The sequence below is a fragment of the Nyctibius grandis genome, chromosome Z, assembly GCF_013368605.1.
Source record: "Nyctibius grandis isolate bNycGra1 chromosome Z, bNycGra1.pri, whole genome shotgun sequence".
Classification (NCBI taxonomy): Eukaryota; Metazoa; Chordata; class Aves; order Nyctibiiformes; family Nyctibiidae; genus Nyctibius; species Nyctibius grandis.
In genome coordinates, this window is record NC_090695.1 from 77489442 (window position 1) to 77515373 (window position 25932).

The following is a 25932-nucleotide window of genomic DNA, read 5'->3' on the forward strand; positions in this document are numbered from 1 at the left end:
ATGAAAAGATGCCATGTGATCCTAGAGGAACAGGGTCCGCAGTATGCTTGGCAAAGTATCACATGAGAAGGAAAGGGAAAAGAGAAATGAGACAGTAACAGGTGCAATGAGTTAATATGTGCTGAAGCATCTAATAAAAATAACAGTCAGAGCAGCAGAGCACAGCAGTGGAGGAAAGGAAAAAAAAAACAACTGTGGAGTTAGTACTTTAATTCTTTTAGTGAGTGAGGCAGCTCCAGTGTGGTACGTCCTTGAGATCACAGAGCGTATTAAAGAGTGGTAGTTAGAGAGAAACACAGTAAAAAGACACAGAAGTAGGCGCAGTGAAAAGGCAGATTTATTTACTAGTAGTACTGTACAGAGAAAAAAAAAGAGAGAAGCCACAATTACAGCATGGCTGTTGCTGGCAGTGTTCTTGGTTTTTTATTTTTGTTTTTTTTTGTACTCATTTTTTTAATCTGAAGAAAAAACATAACAGTCAAAAAAGTACACTTCAGGTTACAAAGTACAGCAGCTATCCCCAGCAATTCTAATCCAGTGTTAGCACAGCAGTTTTTCCCCAACAAAACGGGAATTTATTTACATTAGCTCACAAAGAAAGTGGGAGACTAAAGCTTAAAAAAAATCTCAACCACAACCTACATTCACCATAAAAGCTGCATTTTACACAACATTTTCTTGAACCCCTATAAAGAGTCATTCTTTGTCTGTGAAGTGAACGTAGTCGGGAGGGGTAGGAAACCTTCAAAACTGTGTTCTTTGCCTTTGTCCTGACCTGCTCTTGCTTGGCTACCTTTGCTGCGCTCAGGTTCAGTGGCCACTGGAAAAGCAAAAAGCTTTTAAATGGATTCATCTGCTGTATCTGCCCCTAAGCAATGCCTACATTCACACTTGCAAAATAACAGGGACAAAACTTGAGCCCATCATCAGTAAAGCACCTTAATCATAGGTACAGGCCGATCTTAACACGTCCTCAAGGCTATCCCTAACCAGCACAGTACTTAAGTATGTGTTACACTTCAAGCAAGTGCTTAAGACTAGTGGAGTTTAAGCGCCGTGTTCAATTGTGACTTTATACGGTTGCACAAAACCTTCTTTATTTTTGAGTTTGCCTCTCTCTGACTGGCACATTATCTTGGAGGGATACCAGTAGCTTCTTGGCAGCTAATTTTACTGAGAACACCTTTGCATGCTGGATCAGTCTGTGGGGAAGTTCGCATTTTCTCCTGGCTCCTTTACCCTGCCAATAGCAGCCTTACAGTTATGGGGTGGCTTGCTTTCTGCTCCTGTAAGTGGCTTCTGGATGCAGATATTTTATGCACTTGGGCATATCTAGCTCATACAGGCTTGGGGGACTTAGTGTGTTCCCACAGGAGTGGGAAGAGAGACAGCAGATCTCCCTTAACAGCAAGATTTTAGTGGAGTCCACTGTTTGGGCAACCCATGGGATGCCAGATGAATAGACAGGGAGAGTTCTCCTCTAGCATCAAATCTGCTCTAGGAATCTAGGAAGATGTCCAAATGCTGAGGACAGGATACCGTCATTTCTTTTTACTTGGGTCTCATGCCAACAGGCCTGAGGTGCGGTTTTTAACTCCAGTCTCTTTTCTTCCCTCTATCTTTTCTCATAGGAGACCAGAAAAAAGGAAGCAAAGAGAGGGTGAAAAAAGGAGCAGCTGAGCAATGGTGTCCAGGATGAGAGCAAGTACAGAGACGGGGGACAGGCAGAGTCTGGAGCAGAGGTGTGCAGAGGGAAAAATGTGGAAAAAAACTTACACTGCCTCTTTTATGTTGTGTTTGTGTACAAGTATGAAATTCACCCCCATCTTCTTCAGGCACTGCGGGTTTTAATAGTTCCTGGAGAGTGTTTGTCTACTTTCAAACACAGTCAGCAAGGAGACTGTGCTCTAAACCCCCCTCTGCAGAAAAGTGCACCAGTTTCACAACACCATTTCAAAATCTGTCTAGGTAAAGGAATGAGAAGACACAGTTAAAGCAGCATAAGCCTTGCTCGTAGCATATTGTTTAAAGACCAGACCCTATAAGCATTTGTGCATGTGCTTACACTTCACTTGTCTGGGTCATCCCATTGAACTAAAAAGGGCTGCTTAGGTGCTTACTTTGATGCTCATGGGAAAGTCTTTAGGTCTTATAGACCTACTGAATAGATATGCAAGGTCTAAATTCAGGTATGAATCACTAACATACCAATGCAAGTTAAAAATGTACAAATATAGCCAAACTGGTGGACTTGAGTTACTTAGCTAATGCTAAAAAATTAAGGTTTTTTTTTTCGATTTCTAAAGCAGATTAGATTAATTCTTAAAACAAACTCCTAAATCCTCCTTCGAGAAGAATATAGGAATTGCAGGAAAGCTTTGCAATACAATAACAGCAAAAACACTCGAAATAAGAGAAGCTTTTGCGAAGTGGAGGAAGGGGCTCAGAATTATTCACAAGTTTGCCCTTAAGAAAAGTGGCCTATTCTTAATCCACTGAACAGCCTAAGTGGAACCACCACAGGAAAAAAGCTCTAGATTTTGCAAGACTTTTTGAATCCATGAGGAAAAAGGCTCAGTTTTATAATGCTTTTATTTTAAATACAAGTGGGACATTTTTAAGAACTTCATGCACCCTTGTCACTATTTACAAGCTAAGTTATTATTATAAGTTTATATTACAAGTTAGATTTATATTCATTCGCTTTGGATTAGATGACAATCCATTTATATCCTAAGCTTAATAAATTCAGCCATTTTATAAAACTTACTCTTTTACATACAAAAATTACAGTCCACATTTTTGTTGGATATTGTCATAGCCTGCGACCTCTGATTAAGCTCAGAACTAAAGTTTAGTCTTGCTGCCCAGAAGGCTCATGAAACATAATCTGAGCAAATCCTAAACTTTCTAATAGACAGAGAGAACTGATTGAAACTGAGTGAGTTTAGGAAAAAAAAAAGACGCCACGCCTCAGCCTGTGGGAAAAACCTCTAATTTGTCTAAATGATTTTGTTCTACTCTTTCTAGTGGCACTATCTATCTCTGGCATTTTGAAATCTAATGTTGGATAAAGTATGACAAAGTGAAAAAACATATAGTTCTCCTATTTAGCCATACCTCTCTACTGAAAGTAGGTAACGATTTCCTACCATGTTAGCTTTCTAGATAAAGAAGTTTGCCTAGCTATAGAAAGCATGGGTCCACGTTTTTCTATGAAATAGGTTTGCTTATTTAGCTGTGTTCATAGCACGTATACTGGATTCTACTCTTCTAACTTTACTCTCTAAAAAGTGTTGTGATCCTGCTTCCTGGAGAAGCTGTGGTTAGGTCTACAAAAGATCCCAAGAAGCTGGGCATTGTCATAAACATATGAAAAAGTTCAAAGGCTCAATGTCACGGGAAGGATGATATTCAGAAACTCAATCCCCATTTAGGGTTTGTATCTCATTACAAAAATATTTATTCCTTAAAAAAATACACAAATGTAAAATACTACGCTTTCTATTATATCCCCACTTACTTTTCCAAGTATGCCATTTGGATGTTGGACTAAATCAAAAGGTAGAACACCTTTTATTTCTCTAGCAACTCTGTATGCTGTCTTTCTGCTCCAATTAATTTGTTGTATCTCTATAATTTTAAGCATGAAGAAACAGTAGTGAACTTAGGTACAATGGCAGGGGATTAATATAATAGCTGTCAGGGAAATCCCACTTAATATTTGCTCATGGATACCACCATGCTAGCAATGCTGACTTGGGACCTGATCCTATCAGATGCTAAGCACCATTTTGTTTTGTGTTTTTCTCAGCAGAAGTACCAATGCTCAGAGTTAGCCTCTAGGACTACACCACCCTGGTCAAACTCAGCAGTGCATAAAATCCGTACAGGTACACAAATAACACCCAAACTACACCCTGTGTTAATTGTTCATGCCCTGATCTTGCAGACACCTACACACATTCCTCCTGTGAGTAGTCCTGTTGCCTGAAATAGGTCTACACACAGCAGAATTAGGCGTATGCATTTTTGTTTGCAGGGCTGAGGTCTTCTATTGCACTGGTAGAGGTACACTTCGTGGAGAAGGGCTTGTGCACACTTCTCTTGCTGGGGATTGAAAGATAATGTTGTGTTTATACAGCTTTGGAATACAGCCTGCACGTTTTGGAAAAAAATAAGGAAACAACGATACAAAAAGAAGGAGGAAACCCAAGAGTGCTAAGGCAAACTGTCAAATGGCACATCATACCTACTTTGTCATTCATTTAGATAACATCACAAAGGCAGACCAGAGGAGTTCTGTAAACATATACCATACAGTACATCAGCCACAGGAAATTAAAAAAAGAAAACAACCCTGTAATTCTTTTCTTTCTGTATTGATATTCTTGTAATTGAAAGAGATTGCCTACCCACTAATCATAATGCTGTGTTTTTTGATTTGTATTTTTCTTCTGTTAAAAAAAAACAAAGAATGGAAGTAAAATGCAGTGGTTTGAAAAAGAAACAGCCCCTGAATGCAAACGAGGGACGACGTGGAAAGTGGGTTCATAGAAACTTAGAAAATACAAAATATAAAAAGTTTCACAGGTTTCTTTTTCCCAGGCTAGGAAAGATACACTGAAAAGAGGTTTTTTTTTGTTTTTCTTACAAAAGTTAAGGCGAGCAGTTTGTTGTGGCAAAATGCTATCACTGAACCAGTTTCTGACTCTACTTTTTTGTATCCCCTCATGCTGAAATTGAAAATGTACATGTGATGGCGTAAGTTGTACTGACAGGGAGTTTGCTTAAAACAATACAAAAAACCCCTCCCATAATGATCCTTACAAAATTCTCTCTCTGCTTGACCGCAGAGCGGACCTCTTCCTTTGTGCCTGATTGTGCATGAATTTCCACAGGCAGCTTCCTATCCGAGGGCGAGGGGAAAACTGACCCCTTCAAAGCCCAAAGCAGCCCTGGAAAACTGGTTTACATTCATCAGCCTAGGCTAATGCATCTGATTTCCCCTATAACTTGGCTGCAGGCTAATGGCTAGAAGGGACAAGCCAATGTGCAGGTGTGGCTGCTGCCCTTGTGGAGAAGGATGATTGGAGTAAGCGTGTTTCAGCCGACGTAGCTAAGACCCTCTGAGTTTAGACTGATTTGCTCCTGTTTCGTGTTTTCTCTGACCTCAGACATGGAACTGCCTTTGACCCGTAAAGACAAACCCTATTCAGAAAAACCTGTAGCTTTTCTGGATCTATTGGGGACCATTAACCATGGAGTTCATACGAACACATAAAAAACACCGGCCTTCCTAGGCACTCACTGTTAGCTACAAGTACTGAGCAGTAGGTATTTGGCAGGTTTAAGGTTTAAGGCTTGTGCTCTACTTCTAACCACTAAAGGGCCACTTCTGGACTCTTGCATGCCACCATCTCCCCACCATGTTTTTGCCTCAGATGGTGCACTGGTCTCAGACACGTCCTGGTCTCAGCCTCAGCAAGCATCTCCCAAAGCTGGCCGCTGAGGGAGTCATCCCCAAAATGCTGAGTCTGTGCTGAACCAGAAGGTCATCTGACAGGGAAGCATGTGGCTGAAGAGATGCATGGACAGAGTGGTTTAGGGTAAAGACGACACCCCAAATTTCCCAAGCAGAAGACTTTGGGAGAAAATGTCCACAGGGAGAGGAGCAGCAGGGGGAAAAAGATCAGGCTGGGAAGACACTGGGAGACCAGGGTGGCCACGAAGATGGCATCACACCCAGAGAGGAAAGGGTGGTGAGCAACGAGATGACCGGCCAGGCCAGGAGGAGGGGGCTGGAAGATTTGTTTTTGAGCATTACAGGTGAGGTGAACAGGCCCCAGAGTGAGAGAACTATTGCAAAGCGTGGCCAGCTCCTGCAGCGCTCACGGGGTAGGGGTGAGAGGGAAAGGGCTTCACCCTTTGTGTTGCAGTGCTTTGGGGTCCTAAATGTGCCTGGGGACAGCCTTGCCAGGCCACCCTGGGGTTAAAACTCAGGGTCTTGTTTTAAGAAATGTTGAGATTTGTAAATGCTTAACATTTCTGGGAGAAAAGAAAAAAAACCCACACAACCCAACCAAAATAACCCAAAACACAAGTTGCTAGTTTCCAACAAACAATCACCGGACATATTCTCGCAATGTGGGGCTCTGCGGCCGTTCCCCTCCTTGATAAAACTTCGCCGCCTAAGCCTGAGTCAAGGGATGATGTGCAGAGCTTCTGTGGGTGAGTTTGGTCCTTCTCCCATCCAAAAGCCCCCGGGGGAGGCGGAGGGAGGGTGTGGAAATCTATTGAATCCGGCCACTGCAGCAGATACGGAGGCCAGCAAAATTTCTGCAGGTGTCATACGGATGTGGCTGCCTTTTCCTACTCTCCGCTTGCTTTTTTTTTCTGACTGTCACCTGAGCAGTGGTGAGAAGTTACATTGCCCAGCTCCATCCTGACGGCTGAGTGATCTAACGCGGGAACTACCTTTCGCATTTTTTTTTGTGTGCATGTTTTCAGTGTGCCTCATATTACCATCACTGTGAACAAGTGGTTTTTTTACTGGCACAGAAAGAAAAGAGTACAGAGCAAGAACTCTGTTTACGGATGCTCTGAACTAACAATTAATGCAGTAAAAGCACCATCCAAGAAAGAACAGAAATATCATAGGAACCACCTCAGACTGAAAAGAGGCTTTTTGTTGTTTTCTTTCTTTCTTTTTTCTTTTTTTTTTTTACGTTTTTATTTTGTTTTTCAGTTGCTGTTATTGATTTTTAAAGTCTGATAGTTTCAAAGACACTTCAAAATAATCTTCTGTACTTTTTAACACTATCAGAAAACATAAATCCTGACTTTTAATCTCACTTCTGTAGTTACAAATCCAGACTAACTCCACCAGAGTGAGTGAAGCTACACTTAAGCAAAACCGGCGTGAGACAAGAATCAGGCTTACACTATCTCGCCATGAAAAAGCTGGCTGCTTTTTCATTGTAGTCAGAAGAATCAAAGGACGAAGAAACAAAGAAACATCTACTGATTTTGGATGCCTTTGTCTTTTCACATTTTCACATTGAATTGCTTTTAACAGGCCTGATTTTCAGAGGACAGATGAAGAAAAATGTACTGGAAATCAGACCTCTTTGAAGTGTCCCACACTGGAAAATGAAGCATCCAAAACCACCAGCAGTTTTTGAAAAAGTTAGCCTCGCGGCTGTAGGATCTTCCCCCAAAACAGCTGCTCCGACAAAACTCCTGTGGGCTTCCACAGGAGTTTTAGCTGGGTAAGCAGGGCAGGATCAGACCCATCACCTGTCACTACATAGGTGCACTGGAGGTACACTCTATGAGAAATCACGATCTCCTAAGAATCACAAAATAAAACTCTGGCCCTGCCCCCTTTCCCAGCACTGAGAATTTCGTCACTGAATCCTGCGGGAACAGGGTCAGACTGTGAGAGAAGTTCATTTATATTCTAAGGAAACAGAAAGCAGTATCTCTCATCTACTGAAGTTCAGCAGGAAAACTTCATGTATAAACATTGGCAGAGTTGCTGAAAGGCAAGTAATTAGATCAGTGACTCCATTTCGGTTGGTGTGACAGCTGCATCTTTTTCATGTCAAGTTAATTTCAACAGTAATTTGGGCAGATGAAGTACATATACAATACTGTAATCTGGAAGATTTATATAAGGCAAAATCATCATTCATACATTTTCTAGAAAGAACAATTAAGGTCCACTTTTGGTATTACCAATAAACAGAAATGGCTGATGGGCTTTTCTGACACCGCAAACAAAACTGGAAAGTTACTATAACAAAAAACTCTTTGGGAAAGACTTGTCTGAGTTTTAGCAAATTAAAACAGTAAAATGACCTAAGCCTTCCCCCCCCCCAAGAAATAAAAATTAAGATCTACAAAATAAAGTTTAAATGTGATTTTTCTTAAACAGAGAAGCAATATATTTTAAGGCTCTCGTATCTGGCTGCTGTGAAACTCAGACTCCCACAAAGTCCTAGGAATCTGATCAAGCCTGCCAGATATCCAAAGAAAAATGTAAAAAGTGTTTTCATTATATATATATATAATATATATATAAAAAATCAAATAAATATGAAAACATTTGTTCCATTTCCCATTTATCTCTCACTCTGCAATATTCAGGAAAAAAAATACCCACAACAAAAAAAAAAGAAGGAAAAACCCCTCAACCCTTCCCCAAACCCCAAATAGTACATCTGATGGGAAAAATAACCATGCGTTCCTCTTCCTGAAGAACTAGAAAGCAAAGCAACCCAACTGCAAGGCAATGGAGGCATTCACTTCCAGTTCACAGTATTGCAGTTAGAAGTAGAGTGAGGTCTAGGTAAGTGATGGAGCAGGAGCTGCCCAGAGCAGGGAAGGAGGAGGTGTTCACATGACAATACAGCATTGACAGCGCTTTTTCTTTTGTGTACCTGGGGCGGCTTCCAGGGGCAGGCTCTCTTCCTTCCCCTCAGGAGAGGAGGGCTCTGTCGTGTCCGACAGGGGCCTGCCAGAGACCAGCTCAGCGGCGTTCCCGTCCATGGTGGAGACATCCGTCACTGTCTTCTCCCGCAAGGACTTCTCGTCGTCTTCGTCGATAAGGACCAGCTCTGCCTTGATGGTCTCATCATAGCCCAGCACTTTCTTCGTCTCCTCTTCATCATCGATATTCTGGTAGCCCATAAATATCATTGTCACCGGCTGATCTGCGCTGGCCTCCAGGGCTTCGCCACTGCAAGGTTTGTCTTGGGGCTGAGGGTTCACAGCATGCCCTTTGCTGGGTTTGTGTACCATTTCCAGCTTTGCCTCCTTGAAGAGCATTTGCTCCTTCACATGGCTAAGGTTTCCATCGGCTACCGCATTTCTGTCTGACACAGTCATTGTTTCATACCCTCCTTTTACACTTGATTGTCCAGCTTTTTGCATAAGTTCATCTACGTCCTTTGAGCTTAATTTGTGTACTCCATTTTCTACCACTGTGCCACCAGAGTGAACCTCATAGACTACCTTGGTACCATCATCATAGACCTTGAATCCTCTTTGATGGGCCTCATCTGGGCCAATAGGTGAAGCAGAGACAATCTTGGTCTCTCCTGTCTGTTTGTCTTTCTCCACATTAATTTCCATGGTGCACAAAGCTTGAATGAAAACAAGAGAGGAAGTGCATGTTACAACAAAAAAAGCCAGTGAATGGTTAATTGCCAAACAGACAAAGAAAACTACGGTGCCCCTTTTCCTACCTCCTGCTTCTAAAGGGCCAAGCGTTCTACGTTAGAGGTGGGACACAATGCTGTGGACAGAGATAGTTATGACACTACAGCTTTTTATACAGCTGGAGGCTAGGCATACCTGTGGCAAACAGGACCTAGTCTTCCAGCTCACGCCGTGTGGAGCTGTCTCTGATCAATTAGGAGTGCCAAGAGCACTTGGGTTAGGTGTAATTTAGACAAAGGGAGGTGACAGCATGCAGGTTGTCTTCAACCTTTCCATTCCAAACTTGCCTCAAAATTCAGAGAGAAACTCATCTCCAGGAACCTCTCTACTCTCTTTTCCTTCTCTGCCCTCAAACTGCGAGTTAGCTGATAACAAGTTTTGTTTGCTGCAAGTAACACCCAGACTGTTTTATTATCAACCTTTGTTCTTGCTTAACTCTTCCATCCGTAGCATTCAAAACATTTTAGAGAGCTGAAGAAACATAGTTTACCCCTGTTCTACAGGTGGGAAAACAAAATCACACAGGAATGAGATAATTTCTCCTGCAGATGCGTGGCAGGGCAGGTGTCTCAGCTTCCACACCAAGGCATTGACAGTGACCTCTGCTTGCAGGTTAAGAGAATGTACAAAAAGGCCAAGAAGCACTCCTTTGTTTATCTGAGTTAGGCCCTAAGCACCATTGCCAAAGTTGAAGAAAAAAGTAACAATGAACTGATTTTCAAAGTAACATGAAACAACAGGTAGAAACATGCGTATGAAGGATGCTCCTTTAGAATGGCAAAGAATTTTTTCTAGCAGTTAAGAAGGACGCAGTAACAAGATGAAAACTGTAGAGACCACACAGTGGGAATAGACAGGCAGTCTGCACTGCTCTGATACCCATTTTGAGATACTAGACAGCTTTTCAAAGAAAAATGTGCAAAGGTGTCACAGATTTTCCAGAAGTGATTATCTGCTTAAGCATTCCTTGTATGCAGATGAAGACATTTTGGCTCCTGGACAGACATCCACAGACAATTACAAATTACCACAGGCAGTGACAATTGTCTGTGAGACTTACAGTGACCATTTCCACCAATGAACCTCAATGGTATAATTGTGACTTGTCTTACCTGGGGACACCACAAACTGACACGTTGGCTTTTTTTCCTGACTTATTTTCAAATGAGTATAGAATATCCTTGCTCCAAGAACCAGTGTAGCTTGGTATGCTTGTATTTAAAAAATCATGAATATAAAAAATTACTCTTGCTTTAATATATTCCCTCAGTCTTATTATCCATACATAGTATAACTTTTTTTCTGTATCCTTAAAGCAAAGTATTTCATCAGCAATAGGAAGCATATCATGATGTGCATCATGGCCCCCCCTGTAGCTCTAGATGGAAAATTCATGTATTGCTGAGTGGATGCATGCTGGCCCCCATGAGGCGGTCTCCTCTGGCCCCTGGCAGTGCAATCTGGGAGGCAGCCCAGCCAAATGGAGGTCTGGCCATCTATGTGCTGTGTGTGTCTGCTCAGACCTTGGTTGGCCCTGGCAGGGCTGGTTAGGTCAAGTGCAATGCTGCATGAACACCTGTGTGGAGCTGGAGGATGGAGGTGCCGGTATGCGAAGGAGCATTGCTACCTTTGAGAGCAAAGCGTTGCTGAAGGCTGGAGTGGGCTACAGAAGCAGGGATCTCACCTTGGCCATTGCAAGCTAGGGGAATACCCCTAAGGACTGTGTTTTACTACTGCTTTGGGAGGTTTATGGACTAGCTATATCCATAGCTGTCATGACCCTGAGCACTACATGCCCATTTTCACAACGAAGTAAGGATATCAGTTTTCTGATCTCCCTCCTCATGCTGGAGATTTCACACCTGGCCATCCCACAGCAGCCCCAGCAGCCAGCAGGAGGCTGCAGGGGCGAGAGCTGGGCTCTGCTCTGAGCTGGGCAGCAGGAGACTGAGGGGCAGCCGGCATGGACTGAAATGGGAGATTTAGGCTGGAAATAAGGAAAAATATTATCAGCCCAAGGCCAGTAGCAGTTAAGCCCTCAAGCACATTGCTCTGAGGAGCTGTGGCAGACTGCACCATGGTGCAGCTGAGAGATCAGATGGCATGGATCACTTGCTCAGGACTGTCCCAGCCCAGGAGCTGGTGGGCAAGTGTCCTTCAAGTCTCATGCAAGTAATCCTGCCCTGAAGCCTTTAATCCAACTTGTAAGGGGTAATGAAACAAAATCACACAGGGGCCACCACTGACACTCTGGAATTTGCTCCCTTCTAGGTGCAGTTTCTTGGGTGGGGGTGAGGTGGAGGAGGAAAGGAAGAGGAATTTTGTTTATTGGCTTGGCCCCGGGGCCTCGAGTGAGTGGGCTCTCAACATTACTTGACCGTGCCAGGGCTGCTCAGGCAGACATTGTTCAACTACTGCAAACGTTACAGAGCTGAAAGTCGGAGTTGTCCAGCCTATGGTGCAGATACTAAAACTGGCACACTGGGATGTTTTTCAGTGGCAGCCAGCTGCACTGAAGCAAAGCTGACCTATGAGGGGGTAACAGCACATCCAGAAAATAATCTCTGATGGGCAGAAGTTCCTGATATGTCCTGAGCACCTACAGCCCTGCAGAGAGGGCACCGCCAGCCCACTAACTGACCGCCTGCTACCTTCTTGGTGAGAAGCAGCATCCTGAGCTCCCCTGGAGCTCCTGTGCTTCTCCTTTTCTTTGAAAAATAAAAGTATTATCTGGGGCATGACTTTTCAGTAAAGGCTGTTGATTTTCCTGTGAAATAGTTGAGTGCCATGTTATTGCATGTATTTTTAGAGGGTGCAATCTGCCAGACCCTCCTTGTTTTGGTGAACAAATTTCATTCAGTAGTGTGTGTTAAAAGGCGGCTCGAATAACGGGCCTGAATGTAGAAGCAGATAGGGAAAATCTTATAGTTAAATCACATGGACCTGGCCATATTTAAGAAGAGCTGCAAGATACATCTTTTTATCTATGGTATAGAGTATGGATAAGTAACAATGTCCTGCTTATTAGGAAGACTTTGGGCAACAAGTTCTAACACTGGTTGTGCCTCTGTCCTACTGGCAGATCTGATATAGAAAGTTAACAAGTGTGGTCCTTGTGTATTTTATGTTTGGCAAATTTGCTTAAGCATTTGCCATTGTCAACATTTTCTTCTAATTTCTTCTACCATGATTTCAGCAGCAGTGTTTTTAAGATATTGACATAAGAAGCCAGTTATGACCTACCCCAGGGATGACATTAAAGCTACTTGTGCAAGTAAATGCATAAACATACACGAGGTTCTTAGAAAGCTCTTCACTATTGAAATGCATTGCCATGGGAGAAGTGAATAACAGAACCTGGCTTATCTGCCTGTATGCATGATGTTTGTTCTCTGCAGCAAAACCTAGCAGCCCAGCTTGTAAAGTAGCTGAAAATCAAACTAATGTTGATTTCCAAAATGTCTGTATTTAACCAGCCCTTATTTACTGCAAAATGTGCTCTATTAATACAATACACAAAGCTACCTGACAATAGAGTTGAAACTGAAAGCAGTACTTGAAGATGACAGCCTGTATTCACATGTACAAGTTTTCTGCACAAGCTGTAATTACAGTGTAACATGATGCAGTGCTTCACGTCAACAAGATCCCAACATGCAGACAAAAGGATCTGGCTTCTGCCTGTTACATGGATTCAGAGGCTGTTCTTTGGAAAAAAAAAGTCTTATTAGACTTTGAGCTTGTTTTAAGATGGATGTTTACAGTCTCCCTTTGAGCACATACGCTGGCGCCTTTTCTTTAAGCTATTGCACACACACGATACTTACTTTTATCAAGGACTACATGAACAAGGCTTCTGGGTCATTCGAAGAATGAAAGAAATTATTGTATTCTTGGTGTTGAAAAAATGACACAAACCACACAGGGAAAAGCTTGCTTTAAGACAGACTGGGGTAAGCACTAGTGGAAGGGAAGCTTTTGGAAGGGCTTGCAACAGGACCTCTGAACAAAATGACATATCCCGTAGCAGTGTACAGTGTCTTAGCTGCAGATATTGCTTTGCTATGTTTGTTAACCTGTTCTTCAAGTAAGCCACCTTTCATTCCCACTCCTTGGGACATCCCCTAAGCAGCCACCAGCAATTTAGTCTTGAGATAGGGAATACATTATTTAGAAAAGAAGGATCTTAAAAATAAGAAAAACATACAGCTTCTAACAATCACGTTGTAACATTTAAGACACATACTCAATCTGAAAAAGATGTGTTAGAAAATTGTCTGTATGACTCCAAGCACAAAACATGCCGTAATTCTCCCCACCTTTTCCTCAAGAAAGAATGATTTACGAGTAAGTATAACACGACATAAAAGTTTGAAGCACATATGGAGTCTTGTGAGCGCCTGTCTGTCTCATTCATCTTAATGGGAATTGCATGGGTACAACGGAGGAGACAAAACCTTGGCCTAGATACCATGAGTTTGTATCAGCAGAGATGGGAAGAACGGAATGTTTCCATGTAAAAAAATTGGACGCGTTTCCTATGCTACTTGTATGTAGTTCAACTGCATTGTTTTGAGAGTACTCATTGCTGCTCAAAAAAGCCTCCACTTATTTACAAAATACAAATCAAGCGGCATTTCCTGGCATTTAAAAGATATCGGGACACCAGACCCATTAAGGTAATATAACAAAAAAAGTTCATGGCTACTGGACTGGTATTATAATACTTTGTTCCTTGAGACTTACCAGCTACTCTGCTTGCTCCGTCCCGCCCAGGAACTGGCTCTGCTGTTCGTGAATAGAGGGTTGGGAGTTCAGGGATCTGGGAGTAAATGTAATTTACTGCATCTGGTGTCAGAGAACAGGAAACAGTTAGATTTGTGCTACGAGCCCCAGTGGCTTCATTGCTTAGACAGCAGAGTGTTGTCAGCCCCGACAATAGTCACAGGAGCTTTGTACTAGATAATTGGATCAAAGCAAACAAAGTGCAAAGTCACTGTCATGTGATTGGTGTTCAATAGACTAGCTGAGGCAGGAGTGAATAGGTCCAGATGACTCAAACCTTATGTCAGTCGAACACATGAAATTATTTGTCAGGAGGTTCTGGATTTATCAAGTCCATGACCTTTAAAACAGGGGGTAGAAGGGGGAAAGGTAAGGAACAAACCTAACGTGATACCCAGAATACATCACCTTTCAAATAGAGCTATAAAAGCCTAAAAGTGCTAGTGTTGACTGAATGGGATGAAAGGCCAGCTCTTTTGCACTGATTGTTTCCGATATTGAAACGACATTTGGCTCTTTGTTCTTAAAGCTGAAATGTAGCTAATAATGGAATCACATATAGATACCCATAGGGTGCCCATTGTGACCTTCAGTAGGTATTAAGCACGTTCCAGTTCTGCAGTGCCGTCATTAACAAACCCTGAACTGGTAGAAAGCTATCTTAAAGGACTGACTTGTTTTACATTTGAGCTTTTGGTTGTTTAGCATAAGATAAATATGTTATTTAGAAGAGACATTAAAGAAATTTACAAATATTTACAAGGAGATATTTTGTGCCTGGTTAAATACAACCAGATAGCATATACCATTCTGCTAGGATTCAGTGGCTGAGCTAAAAACAGAGCTCAGAGGAGAGATGTGCAAATAACTGACTTACAGTTCAGGCACCAAACCAAAATGAAAAAGAAAACAGAAATTAAAAAAATCGCATGCTTTCCTATCAACTGGAAATGTTTTCAGTTTTGTATGGAAACAGTTAAATTTCCATTCAAACATAAGATCCCATCTGGTGTGAAACAGAACATTCTTTTTCCTCCAAGGGTACTTTGCTGGTTATAATTTAAGTTGTTGAGCCCCTGGTATGGCCTGGTCCATGTGCCAGGGTAGGAGGCAGAACCTGCCTTCCTTGATGCCTCTTGTTAGGAGCAGGTGAGATGGGAAGACCAGCGCAGATAATAAAAGTGAACTGGTGAAAGGAGAGAGAAAATGGAAGTGTCCTGCTGTAGGCTGCTTGACTGCATCTGGTGAAGGGAGATTCTTTCATCATGTTCCCTATGGGCTAACACCCATCCCAGGAAAAAACCTACACCTGGTGGCATCCTCAGCAAAGACATGACGTGCCATCTCTAATCCCAAAGTCTGCTCCTTTGGCAGGAAAATTGGGCCTGGTATTAGTGAAAAGGTTTTACTGCCTTAACAGCCTGCAGTGGCTACGAGTGCTGCTGGGGCAGGAAGACAGCAATCACAGCCCCCAAGAAGACACTCCATCCCTCTGGAGAGCAATGTAGGTGACTCAGGTAAGGAGGTCCCTTTTCCCCCTTCCTACATCAGAGAAGGATGGCACAGAGGCACAGTGCAAATTCATTCCAGAAAGCCAAGAAGTTAATATGTAAGTTCAGTTTGTAGCAGATTAATTGAAAAAAAAATCTTGGCCAGGGAAATATTATTTTATTTCACACTTCAGTGGACAAATGGCAGTCTTGGCAAAAGAGCTTTTATATTTTCAATGCATACTGTTTCCTCAAAGTTTTTTATTTTTAGCAGTAGAGCCCAGGAGAAATAATTGTTTAGGACACAGCTGACTGAGCAATGGCCAGCAACAGCTGCTTTCTTTTGCAGGGTTTCTTGCCTCTGATGAGAAATCGGTACAACGCTTGGTGTTGTTATTCTGGGAAATATCATCAGCAAACGAGCAGGCCATTATTGAAAACTGAAGTGATTTCTCAGAAGAAAGAAGAGGGGACTGTGTTTCTGGGCCAGAATAAGGAGGCACTTTGTGTTCTGGAAATGGCAGAAATCTAGTAATTGTTCACCCCATAGAGTGTACTGCTGGAACAGTAGTTTCAGTACATGCTCATCCAGTGACTCGAGTGACAGACCTATTTGTCCACACGTGGGTGTAATCAATGCAGACTTGTGCTGCTTAACTAATCATCCTTTACTTCTTTGGTGGTCCATGAGAATAAATAGGCACGGTTAGGGTACAGTTCTCATCCCAGGGCACTGCAGGAGGCAAAAATCCTTTGCAAGTGTTTGTTTTTCCCCAGTGCCTGTACAGGCAGCTGAGCTGACCATCCTAGCAGCTAGCATGGCTGATGTCCAGCAGTGAGCAAGATCAGTTGTATGGCTTGATGGTGAAACTCTGACTTTGATGCTGTACATGTCTGTGCACCTTAGTAAGTTGTGGGTTTTTTTGCATCCTGCATTAGGAGATAGTCGCTAAGTAAGTGTTAGGTGTTGTTAATATTGACTCAGTTTAGAAACTTCTCTGGATGTTACTTAGAATAAAGTATGAAAACAATTAGCTTCAGGGCTCCTGACAATCTCTCATTATTGTCCTGAGAAGGGAATGCCAGGGTGGGGTGGTGGGGGTGGGATTCTTGTGGACTTTCTTCTGAAGCAAGTGGTGGTGCCATGTGTCAGAAATGGGGTGTTTGGCTAGAAGAAGTTGGGGCTTGGTTGATTATGTCAGTTCCTGTCTCCTTCCCCACCAAATGAAACGAAAATGCTCATTTCCCTTTATTTCAGTGGCAGCAAGGTTTTTTTTCATTTAGCACCTTTAAAAAGGATGTGAGAGATCAATTTTACAAGGAGTGGATGAGATGCAAATCAGCATTTCGTTCACATGAGAAATAAGACAGAACATAAATTAAAGCATTTGAACTGACTGCATTCAATATCTTCATTTGAACCTTTGATGAGTTATTAATATCTAAGGATGCCATAAAACATGTCCTGTGGCTTTTTGTACTACTTACAACAAACTGTGTTTTAGGACTACGGCACTCTTCCACATTATCAGACAGACAAGTGGTTGGGAAAACATATGGGGCCAGATAACCCTTCAAGGGTGCTTACACAAAACTAAACCTTCAGAACTGCTCAGAATAGCTCCCATGCAGAGGCTTGTGGCCAAATGTCTGATGAGCTCATTTTCCAAGGGCTGGATTATCTTTAAAAAGTCTGACTACCACTAAAATTAGTGCCTAAGGTCTTCTGCAAATACTGGCTCCCAGAACAGGTCTGTTCCACCTGCAAAGCCCTTTGGGACTCCACAGGGCTATGTCAGAGGGAACAGAGATTACGACACTCCCAGCACGTTTGTAAGACCACGAACTGAGGTTTAAGCAGGAAGCTTTGCTGAAAGATAAAAGCTGAATAGCCTGGCTCTGACTTAGTGAATCATGCTTTAAACTAACAAACCTGGGGGGTAGAGCCCATAGCTGATACCTGTATATCCATAAGCAACAGGGTGTATGAGCGCAACTACCAGATCAGTAAGGAATGCTCCCCAACCCTTTCCAAAGGCAAGAACCCTAAGTTCAGCCACCTCAAGTGCACGTATACCAATGTATGTAATCTGGGCAACAAGCAGGAGGAACAAGAGCTCTGTGCCCAGTCTGAGAGATGTCATAGGAGTCACAGAAACTTGGTGGGAAAACTCACATGACAGGAAAATCACAATGGATGGCTACAAACTCTTTCAGAAAGATAGGAAGGGAAGAAGAGAAAGTGGAGTTGCAGTTTATGTGAAAGAGAAATTTGAGTGTATAGAGGAGAGCTCTGGAGACCATACCAGTTCTATTGAATGAATACCTTTGGACCAAGATTAGAGGGATCATCACTAAGGAGGATCTTATGTTAGGTATCTGTTACTGACCTCCCAATCAGGATGACAAAGCTGACAAAACCTTACTTTGGCTGCTCAAGGAAGTCTCAGGCCAACAGAACCTGGCCTTCATGGGTGGCTTCAATTACCCAGACATTTGTTGGGGAAAAAAAAAACATTGGTGCACAAGCCATCCATCAGGTTTTCTGGAATGCATTGAGGACTGCTTCCTGCTACAGATGCTGGACATGCCAACTAAGAGCAGCACATTGCTAGATTTACTGCTCACAAACTGAGAAGGCTTACCTGAAAACATAACTACCTATGGTAGCCTTGGATACAGTAACCACAACGTTGTGGAGTTGGAGATCCCACTGAGCACACTGAAGACCAGTACTAGGATAAAGACCTCAAATGTCAGAAGAGTGAACGTCAATACACTCAGAGCCCAGCTGCGAGTGATTCCATGGGAAGCATCCATGGAGGGCAAAGGAGCCTGTAAATGCTGGGAGTTATTCAAGAAGTGCCTGCTGAAAGCACAAGAATGGTCCATCCTCTACAAAGAGAAAGGAAGGAGGCTGAACGAAAGACCACCCTGGCTTAACAATGAGCTCTTAGGTGTAATTAAAGGCAAAAAAGAAGCATACTGGCTATGGACAGGCAGCCAAATAGCCATTGAGGACTACAAGAACCTTGCTAGGGCATGCAGAGATGCAATCAGGAAGGCTAAAGCTCAGCTAGAACTGAAATTGGCCAAAGATATCAAGTACAACAAGAAAGGGTTCTTTAAATTTGTGAGCAGTAAGCAGAAGCACAGGGAAGACATTGGCCCGTTACTAAACAGGGCAGGGAAACTAGTCACTAACAATGCTGACAAGGCAGAGGTTCTCAATGTCTTCTTTACTGGCATAGTTGGACCCCAGATCATGAGATCGAGTAGCTACGACAGCTCATGTGTTCACCCACCAGTAGTGGAGGAATTGTTGGTCTGTGGCCTCTTGCAAGGGCTCAACCCACATAAATCCATGTGTCTGGTTGGAATCCACCCTAAGGTGTTAAGAGAAGTGGCTGACATCGTTGCAAGGTGACTGTCTATACCCAGGAAACTACAGGCCCATTAGTCTTACTTCATACCCCGGCGAAGTGATGGAATGAGTCCTCCTAGAAACTATTACAAACCGAATGAAGCAGGTGATTGGGAAAAGCCAGTACAGATTTACCAAGGGCAAATCATGACAGACCAACCTGATCACCTTCTACAACAAAATAAGATCTTCTGTCGACATGGGGAGAGCAGTGGATGTTGTTTACTTCGACTTCAGCAAAGCGTTTCCACAGCCTTCCCCTGGACAAACTGGCAAGATACAGACTGGATGCATGGTCTGTGAGATGGGTAGGAAACTGGCTAACAGGCTGCACTCAAAGGTGGTGATCAATGGTTTTCACTCAGGTGGCCAGAGGTGCTGTAATTGTGGCAGCCATAGATGCAGATAAAATTAAAAAGTTACTTAAAACCCTACAACTGAAAAACAATCACTGGTGATTTTTTATAGGACATGGGGAAAGCACTCTACAAAGATCTGTACGTGAGTCCTCTGTGGACATGCTGATCTGTTTTGCTGCACCGCTGATCAAGATCAGAGGAGGGAAAACCAGAAGAGTCTCTAAGCAATGCGCTGGGAATGAAACAGTGCAGGCCAGGTTTCCAGAGTCACATCTTTGCCAAATATATGCTAATACATACCAAATTCAAACAGAGGTTTGTGCAAACTGTAGAGTTTCTGTAACTGGGGCTTCTGCATGTTGGCTCAAGTACAGAGTCACAGAATTACAGAAGGGTTTGGGTTGGAAGGGACCTTTAAAAGTCATCTAGTCCAACCTCCCTGCAATGAGCAGGGACATCTTCAACTAGACCAGGTTGCTCAGAGCCCTGTCCAACCTGACCTTGAATGTTTCCAGGGATGGGGCATCTACCACCTCTCTGGACAACCTGTTCCTGTGTTTCACCACCCTCATGGTAAAAAATTTCTTCCTTATATCTAGTCTGAATCCACTCTCTTTTAGTTTAAAACCATTACCCCTTGTCCTATCACTACAGGCCCTGGTAAAAGGTTTGTCCCCGTCTTTTTTATAAGTTCCCTTTAAGTACTGAAAGCCTTCTCTTCTCCAGGCTGAACAACCCCAACTCTCTCAGCCTTTCATCACAGAAGAGGTGTTCCATCCCTCTGATCATTTTTGTGGCCCTGCTCTGGACCTGATTCAACAGGTCCATGTCTTTCCTGTGCTGAGGACTCCAGAGCTGGATGCAGTACTGCAGGTGGGGTCTCAGGAAAGCAGAGTAAAGGGGCAGAATCACCTCCCTCGACCTGCTGGCCATGCTTCTTTTGATGCAGCCCAGGATATAGTTGGCTTTCTGTGCTGCAAGCGCACATTGCTGGCTAATGAGTAGGAGCATGTAGTTTGCATACAGATAGCCAAAGACTGCAGAGGACAAATTTATCCCTAAGGCAAATTCAGCAGTCAGGGGAGTTACATCAGATCTTAATGTGGCTTTTATTTTACATACACAGTGAGCCATAAACATATGCATACATGGAGTAAGAGCTCCCTCCTTTCCATTGTTCATGATGTGCATGCAGCATTGCAGTACAACATGCCTGGTTTTGACTGCAGATCTGAGCAGCAACAAATGATGTCATTCCTAGCATAATCTCAGGCCTTGTTTAATGGAAAGCTTGTCAGTGACAAGCCACCAAGGAGCTGGCAGAAGTACGACTGCAGGTGACTGGGCCACAGCTCCCGTCTCAGCACTTCTGCTCTGCATTCTCTCATGTGGTGATCTATGAAGGCAGAGTGTGTTCGTACCCTGGAAAACGTGTGATTTGTGTTTATTTTGCCTGGATGACTTCAAGCTCAGAAATGTTCATTGCCAAACACAGCTGTTTTCTGGAAAGGTTGGGAAGGACACAGAGAGTCACTTGATCGACCACTAGTGCTCACCACCACTTCTCCCCTCCCCTCACAGCCGTCGCCTGGACTCCTCTGGGCTCTGAGCTCCCTGTAGTTGTGCTTTCTGCACTCTCAAAAGCTCTGTCACCACCACATATATGGTACAAAAACATGCACAGGGACACAATGATGAGATAAATCACCTTCTGTACCATCATCACATTTAGAATAAAGGGAGGGATGGACACAGGGCAAACTAATGTGAGATTTATGGACTGGAAGTCTTTCAGGATGTGGCAGCAATTGAAGAAATTACTCCAACAGGTCAGTGTTGGTTTGTATCTATGTTTTACACGGCCTTCCTGTATTATCCAACAGCTCTTACTATTTTCCTCTGCAGCATGTGTTAGAGAAGGTTGCCAGACAAATGGCTGATCTGCTGCAACAAAGCAAGTCCTACACATTTTTGAAGGAAACATCTATGGTACCAAACTGATTGCAGCTAGCTATGTATGTGTTTTCATCTCGCTCTGACCAGCTACCCTCACAGACTGTTGTCAGAGAGCAGAAAACAGAGGACCTACTCAGCTTTCATCACGTGAAGATGTACGGTCACACCGTGCCCACAGTGGGAGGGCTAACAGGACAGCTTGCAGCTGTGGTTGTCCCTAGAGGAGCAGAGTATGGTACTGCCTAGAGGATGACCTGGGTCTGTCTCAGTCCACAAGGACCAGCTGCCAAGAGGAAGAGACAAGGTATATAAAGCAAGTGGTCTGGAAGAGAAGAGGTACCAATCAACTTAGCTATACCCCCTGTTCCCTCTGCACATTTATTCTGGAGGCACTCTCTTCTCTTTGGCATAATTTTGCAGTTTTCTGTTTCCCTTCAGAAATCACGAGCTGTCCTTGCTTCTGGCTCAGTCTGTGAGGAAGGGATCCACTGAAAGCAGGCAAAATCTGGAGAGCAGTGAGGCTCCTCTTGAACCCACTGAAATACTACATTGCTACAAGAAAATACCTTAAGGGAAACTACCACTTTGTATTTGCTAGTTGGGGCTTCCTTTGGTTCCTGTTTTATCACAACATGCATGAAGAGGCAGACCATGTCTTGCAGGAGTCGTAAAAGCTTCCGTGCACTTTGGGTGCTAATTCCTGTAGGCACCATTCCACTTTTGGAAGCCTACCAACAACCATGGTGAAACCGTGCATAGGTACAAAATATTTGCCATTCTGGATCTTTATTTACTTTGTGATAGCCAATTTCAAGTGCTCCAGGAGGAAGGAAGAATAAGTTCTTACCGTGGAGCCATGGAGCATCCTACCTGGACTTCTTTTTTTTTTTTTTTACAATGGGATTTAATGTAAAACTTGAATTATATTGCTAACAGAAGTGTACATTTCCAAACTAGTTCTTTGAGTTAAAAAGAAAACCCTCTTACTAATTAATATTAATCACCTCAAAAAGACAGCTCCATGTCAGGTCATACACTACATATTAACCTTCCTTTGTGTCCCAATGCTTTAATGTTAGGATCATCCTATATATTCCTCATTTACACTCACAGTACAGTTGGGCCTGGCTTTGTCAGCAGCTGGAGGAGGTAGTCTTGACCTTAGTATTTTGAGTCTCGTCAGTTCAGACAGGTACTGAGAATGAGTGTCTGGAGCACAGATTATCTGAAGATGGATCAGCATACCCTTCCTGGGTCCTAAGGGTCCTGGAGCAGCACTACAAGGGTCTCTCTAGCTTTCTGGGAACAAACCATATTATTTGCTCACTCAGACACCTACATTTAAAGCTCAATATTTAGACTGATCACACATAGTGTGACACTGAATTTCATAGACCAGGAATTATTACACCCTCATCCACCCATGCGAGGTTTTCCTTCTGTAAGAATCATCACTGAGAGGATATAGTTCATCAGTGAAGTAATCTGATTTTAACAGTTGTTCTTGTATATTAGGAATAGCCCTCATTTTATTTAACTGTTTATGAACGGAGCATGAGCGCATACAATGGAGAAGATGCACCACAGAGAGGTGAAAAAGAGTCTGCAGTGCAGGACTATCATGTGGTGAAAGGGGTCAATAACATAGAAGTTGTATGACATCTGTTTTAAGTCATCCATGCTGTTCTTTCCCCTCGTGTGCAGATAGGAAGAGGTGGAGCTGTGCCAAAGGAATACTATTTCACCACAATAGTGACCACAATTTGTGCTTGCTCTATGGCAACACCAAAGGAAAAGGTAACGTCTCTAGCAATAAATCAGAAACATACAATGAAGAGAGGAAGCCCCACTTTGTAAACCTTTGCAACAAAGCTATAGAAACAACTCTTGTTAAACCCAAAGCTATACAATAATAAAAAGGTACTTACCACCATCCTGGTGTGAGAAACTCTGTGAAGGGAAAAAATGAGATGTTTGGTTAAACCTGTTGTATTTGGGTATTATTTGCATGAAGTCTTGATTTTTATGCTAGACTTGCTTTTATGGTGCTTTGTAATTTTTAAATGGGTAAATGGGGATGTAGCTCCTCAGGTTTAGATGCCATTAGAGGCTGAGGGAGAGGAACATGGTGTAACTAAAATGAGAACACTGCTGTTTGTTGCAGGCTGTAATGTTCAGAAGCGGCATTTGTGGCAAATGCCACTATCTCTGGGTGCCACTGGGAGCAGGGAACTTTGAGATGCCTTTCAGGATCCTGCTGAGATCTTTCAGTGGGGCCAAAAGCTCACACTGTTTCCCTGCCAATAAGCTAGGGAGATAGGCTCTGAAATCCCTCTTCAAAAAAAGCAGGAGTGGGAAGAGGAAATCTGAATAACCCAACCAAAATAGATCTGATGCCTCTATATCTTTTCTAGTCGTTCATCCTGGTTTGATCTACGTGCTCTGCAACTGCCCTCAATCTTCCCATAAGTGCATGAATTTTCACTGCTGCTTTCAAACAGTGCTAAGAGTCTACCTTGGTTTTAATTTGTGCCCAAGTGTCTTTTTTTTTTTTTTAATACCTTTTGCAAGTTGTCGAAGGATTTCTCAGTCTCCTTTAGTTTCTCCAAAATTATTTGTTCTTTGGCAGATATTTGGGATTCCTCACTTTCTAATTTCTGTATTTCTTGTTCCAGCCTGTGGAAGACATACAGACATGCACATACACACAAAAAAAACTCCATGTAAAAATTATTTCAACGAGCCATAGTTTCCTAGGTGTTAATTAACATTTCAAATGACATCATGAACAACTTTCACTCTTGTTATTCACAACTGCTTTCCTAGTGCATGAAGGACGCGTGAATTATTTGTAAAACAGACAGGTCTATTTAAAAGAAAAACGGTAATTTTCTTATTATCCCCTTGTGCAAAATATACAGATTAACTAAAAATATATCTTGGTATCCCTTCACCCCAATTCCTGTAATATCTCTCAGATATGCACCTTCATTTTAGAAGTCACAGTATGGGATATAACCATAAATACACAGTAATAATTAAAGGAATAGGTGTCTTCTAGTGCTCCAGACAATGAATCTGGAAGCTGGCAGCCAACCAGTTGTGTTAGGAGTTTCTTTTGAACTAGTACTTTGCCCACTCCCGACAATAACACTTTGGGATATCCATCGGTGCTTTCTACTCTTGCTGCATGATACTGGGGACCCTACAGGCTTCAGGTAATAAAATACACAGGCTGCTCAAAAATAAACTTATTCTGCTAAGCAGTAAGCATTCAGCACTCTCGTTTCTCATGTCGAGACCTAATGACACTCACTCCTTAAGATGTGTTGATTGTGATTTGGGATACATTTTAATCAGGGTTAGATTCTCCATTACTTTAACTCAAACCTCCTTTTATTGACATGATTTATGCAGGTGCAGGAATATTCCCTCTTTCTATATATATTTTTTATGTATACCACCATCTTTATTTTCTCACTTTTGACCAAAAAAAAAGAAAAATCTGTAATATGAGCCAAGATGAACACTTTTGAACAGGGATAGTTACCTAAAACTCCCTTTGTCTACAGAAAGAGCTGTAGCTGCTCACAGCTTGTTGGACCATATTTCTTTGAATGCGACAGATCAGCATTGTCCAGCACTTCCGTTACCCACGGCTGCTCCCTTCTGTCTTTCTGCCACCACTTCTCAACTGAAGGATCAGGGCACTGATCCAAGCCAAAGGGACATATTTTTGCTCTTTCCCAGCCCCACTCAGCACAGGACTTCATTAATGCTTGTTTGATCACAAGGCAGAGGGCAAGGAGAAAGTGACAGGGAGCAGGTAGGGAGGAGGGAGGGAGGGATTGCTCCTTTCAGGGGCTTGACACCTTGAGTTGCTTGTGAAATTCATGTGTCTAAATATAGACACAGGGGTCTAACTTAAGGCACCCACCTGGGAAATTTTTCTACACTTTCTAATTGTGCAAGGATGAAAGATGTATGGCACTTGCTGATAACGCTTTTCATCAGAGGGAGGTAAAAGTGTCACAGCCTCAAGTTGCTCCAGATGGAAAAAGGCAGATTTTGCTCTCCTGAAATACGTGAATATTTAATAGTCTCAAATTCGTGGTGGTTTGTTGAACTGCTGTTTTTCTCTCTTAAAGGCAACCCTCTCATCTCCAAGTTGAAATCGCTTAATTGCAGTGATTTTAAAATCAACTGTTGGAAAGTACTGCTCCAATTCACCTAAGGTTCTTTCCAAATTAATATAAAAATTATAAAAATGCAAAATATTTTGAAACAAACTATTTTGTTTTGCTGAAATGGAACAATTTGATACAGAATTAATTTTCCCCCTTATGTTGTACTTCAGGGAGAAAGCTTTCAAAAAATACTGTTTCATCTTGACTTTTTTTCCCAGGAAATGCTTTAAAATACCTAGTGAAGAGAAAAAATAATTTGTCACTGAGGTCAGCCATTGCCATTTTCCTATTTAATGAATTTAGAAGTCAACAGGAAGGTGGCTTCTTTTCCTTCCTTATCCCTGGGAACAATTAGTAGATCCACATACATTTATACCTTGCTGATAAAGACATATGAGATATTCTGCTGTGCTGTCTGGTGAGATTACACTGTTGAGCTGGGTGCATTGGGGTTTACTGGTATGTTTCTTTTCTTCCCAAGTGAATCACTAAGCAGCATTTTCAGG

The 25932-nt window shown here is 42.6% G+C and overlaps 1 protein-coding gene across 2 annotated transcripts in view; it reads right to left on the reverse strand.

Moving 5' to 3' along the window:
* PALM2AKAP2 (PALM2 and AKAP2 fusion) overlaps positions 1-25932 on the reverse strand; it is a 272587-nt gene that overhangs the window by 135590 nt on the left and 111065 nt on the right. The window contains exons 5-8 of one of the 2 annotated variants that reach the window (XM_068422437.1): positions 23801-23915; positions 23168-23189; positions 13972-14073; positions 8445-9149 (exon numbers count right to left, since the gene is read on the reverse strand). In XM_068422437.1, the coding sequence (XP_068278538.1) occupies positions 8445-9149; positions 13972-14073; positions 23168-23189; positions 23801-23915 (944 nt within the window). The remainder of the gene's footprint in view (positions 1-8444; positions 9150-13971; positions 14074-23167; positions 23190-23800; positions 23916-25932) is intronic. The other variant, XM_068422438.1, reaches the window with a different exon arrangement.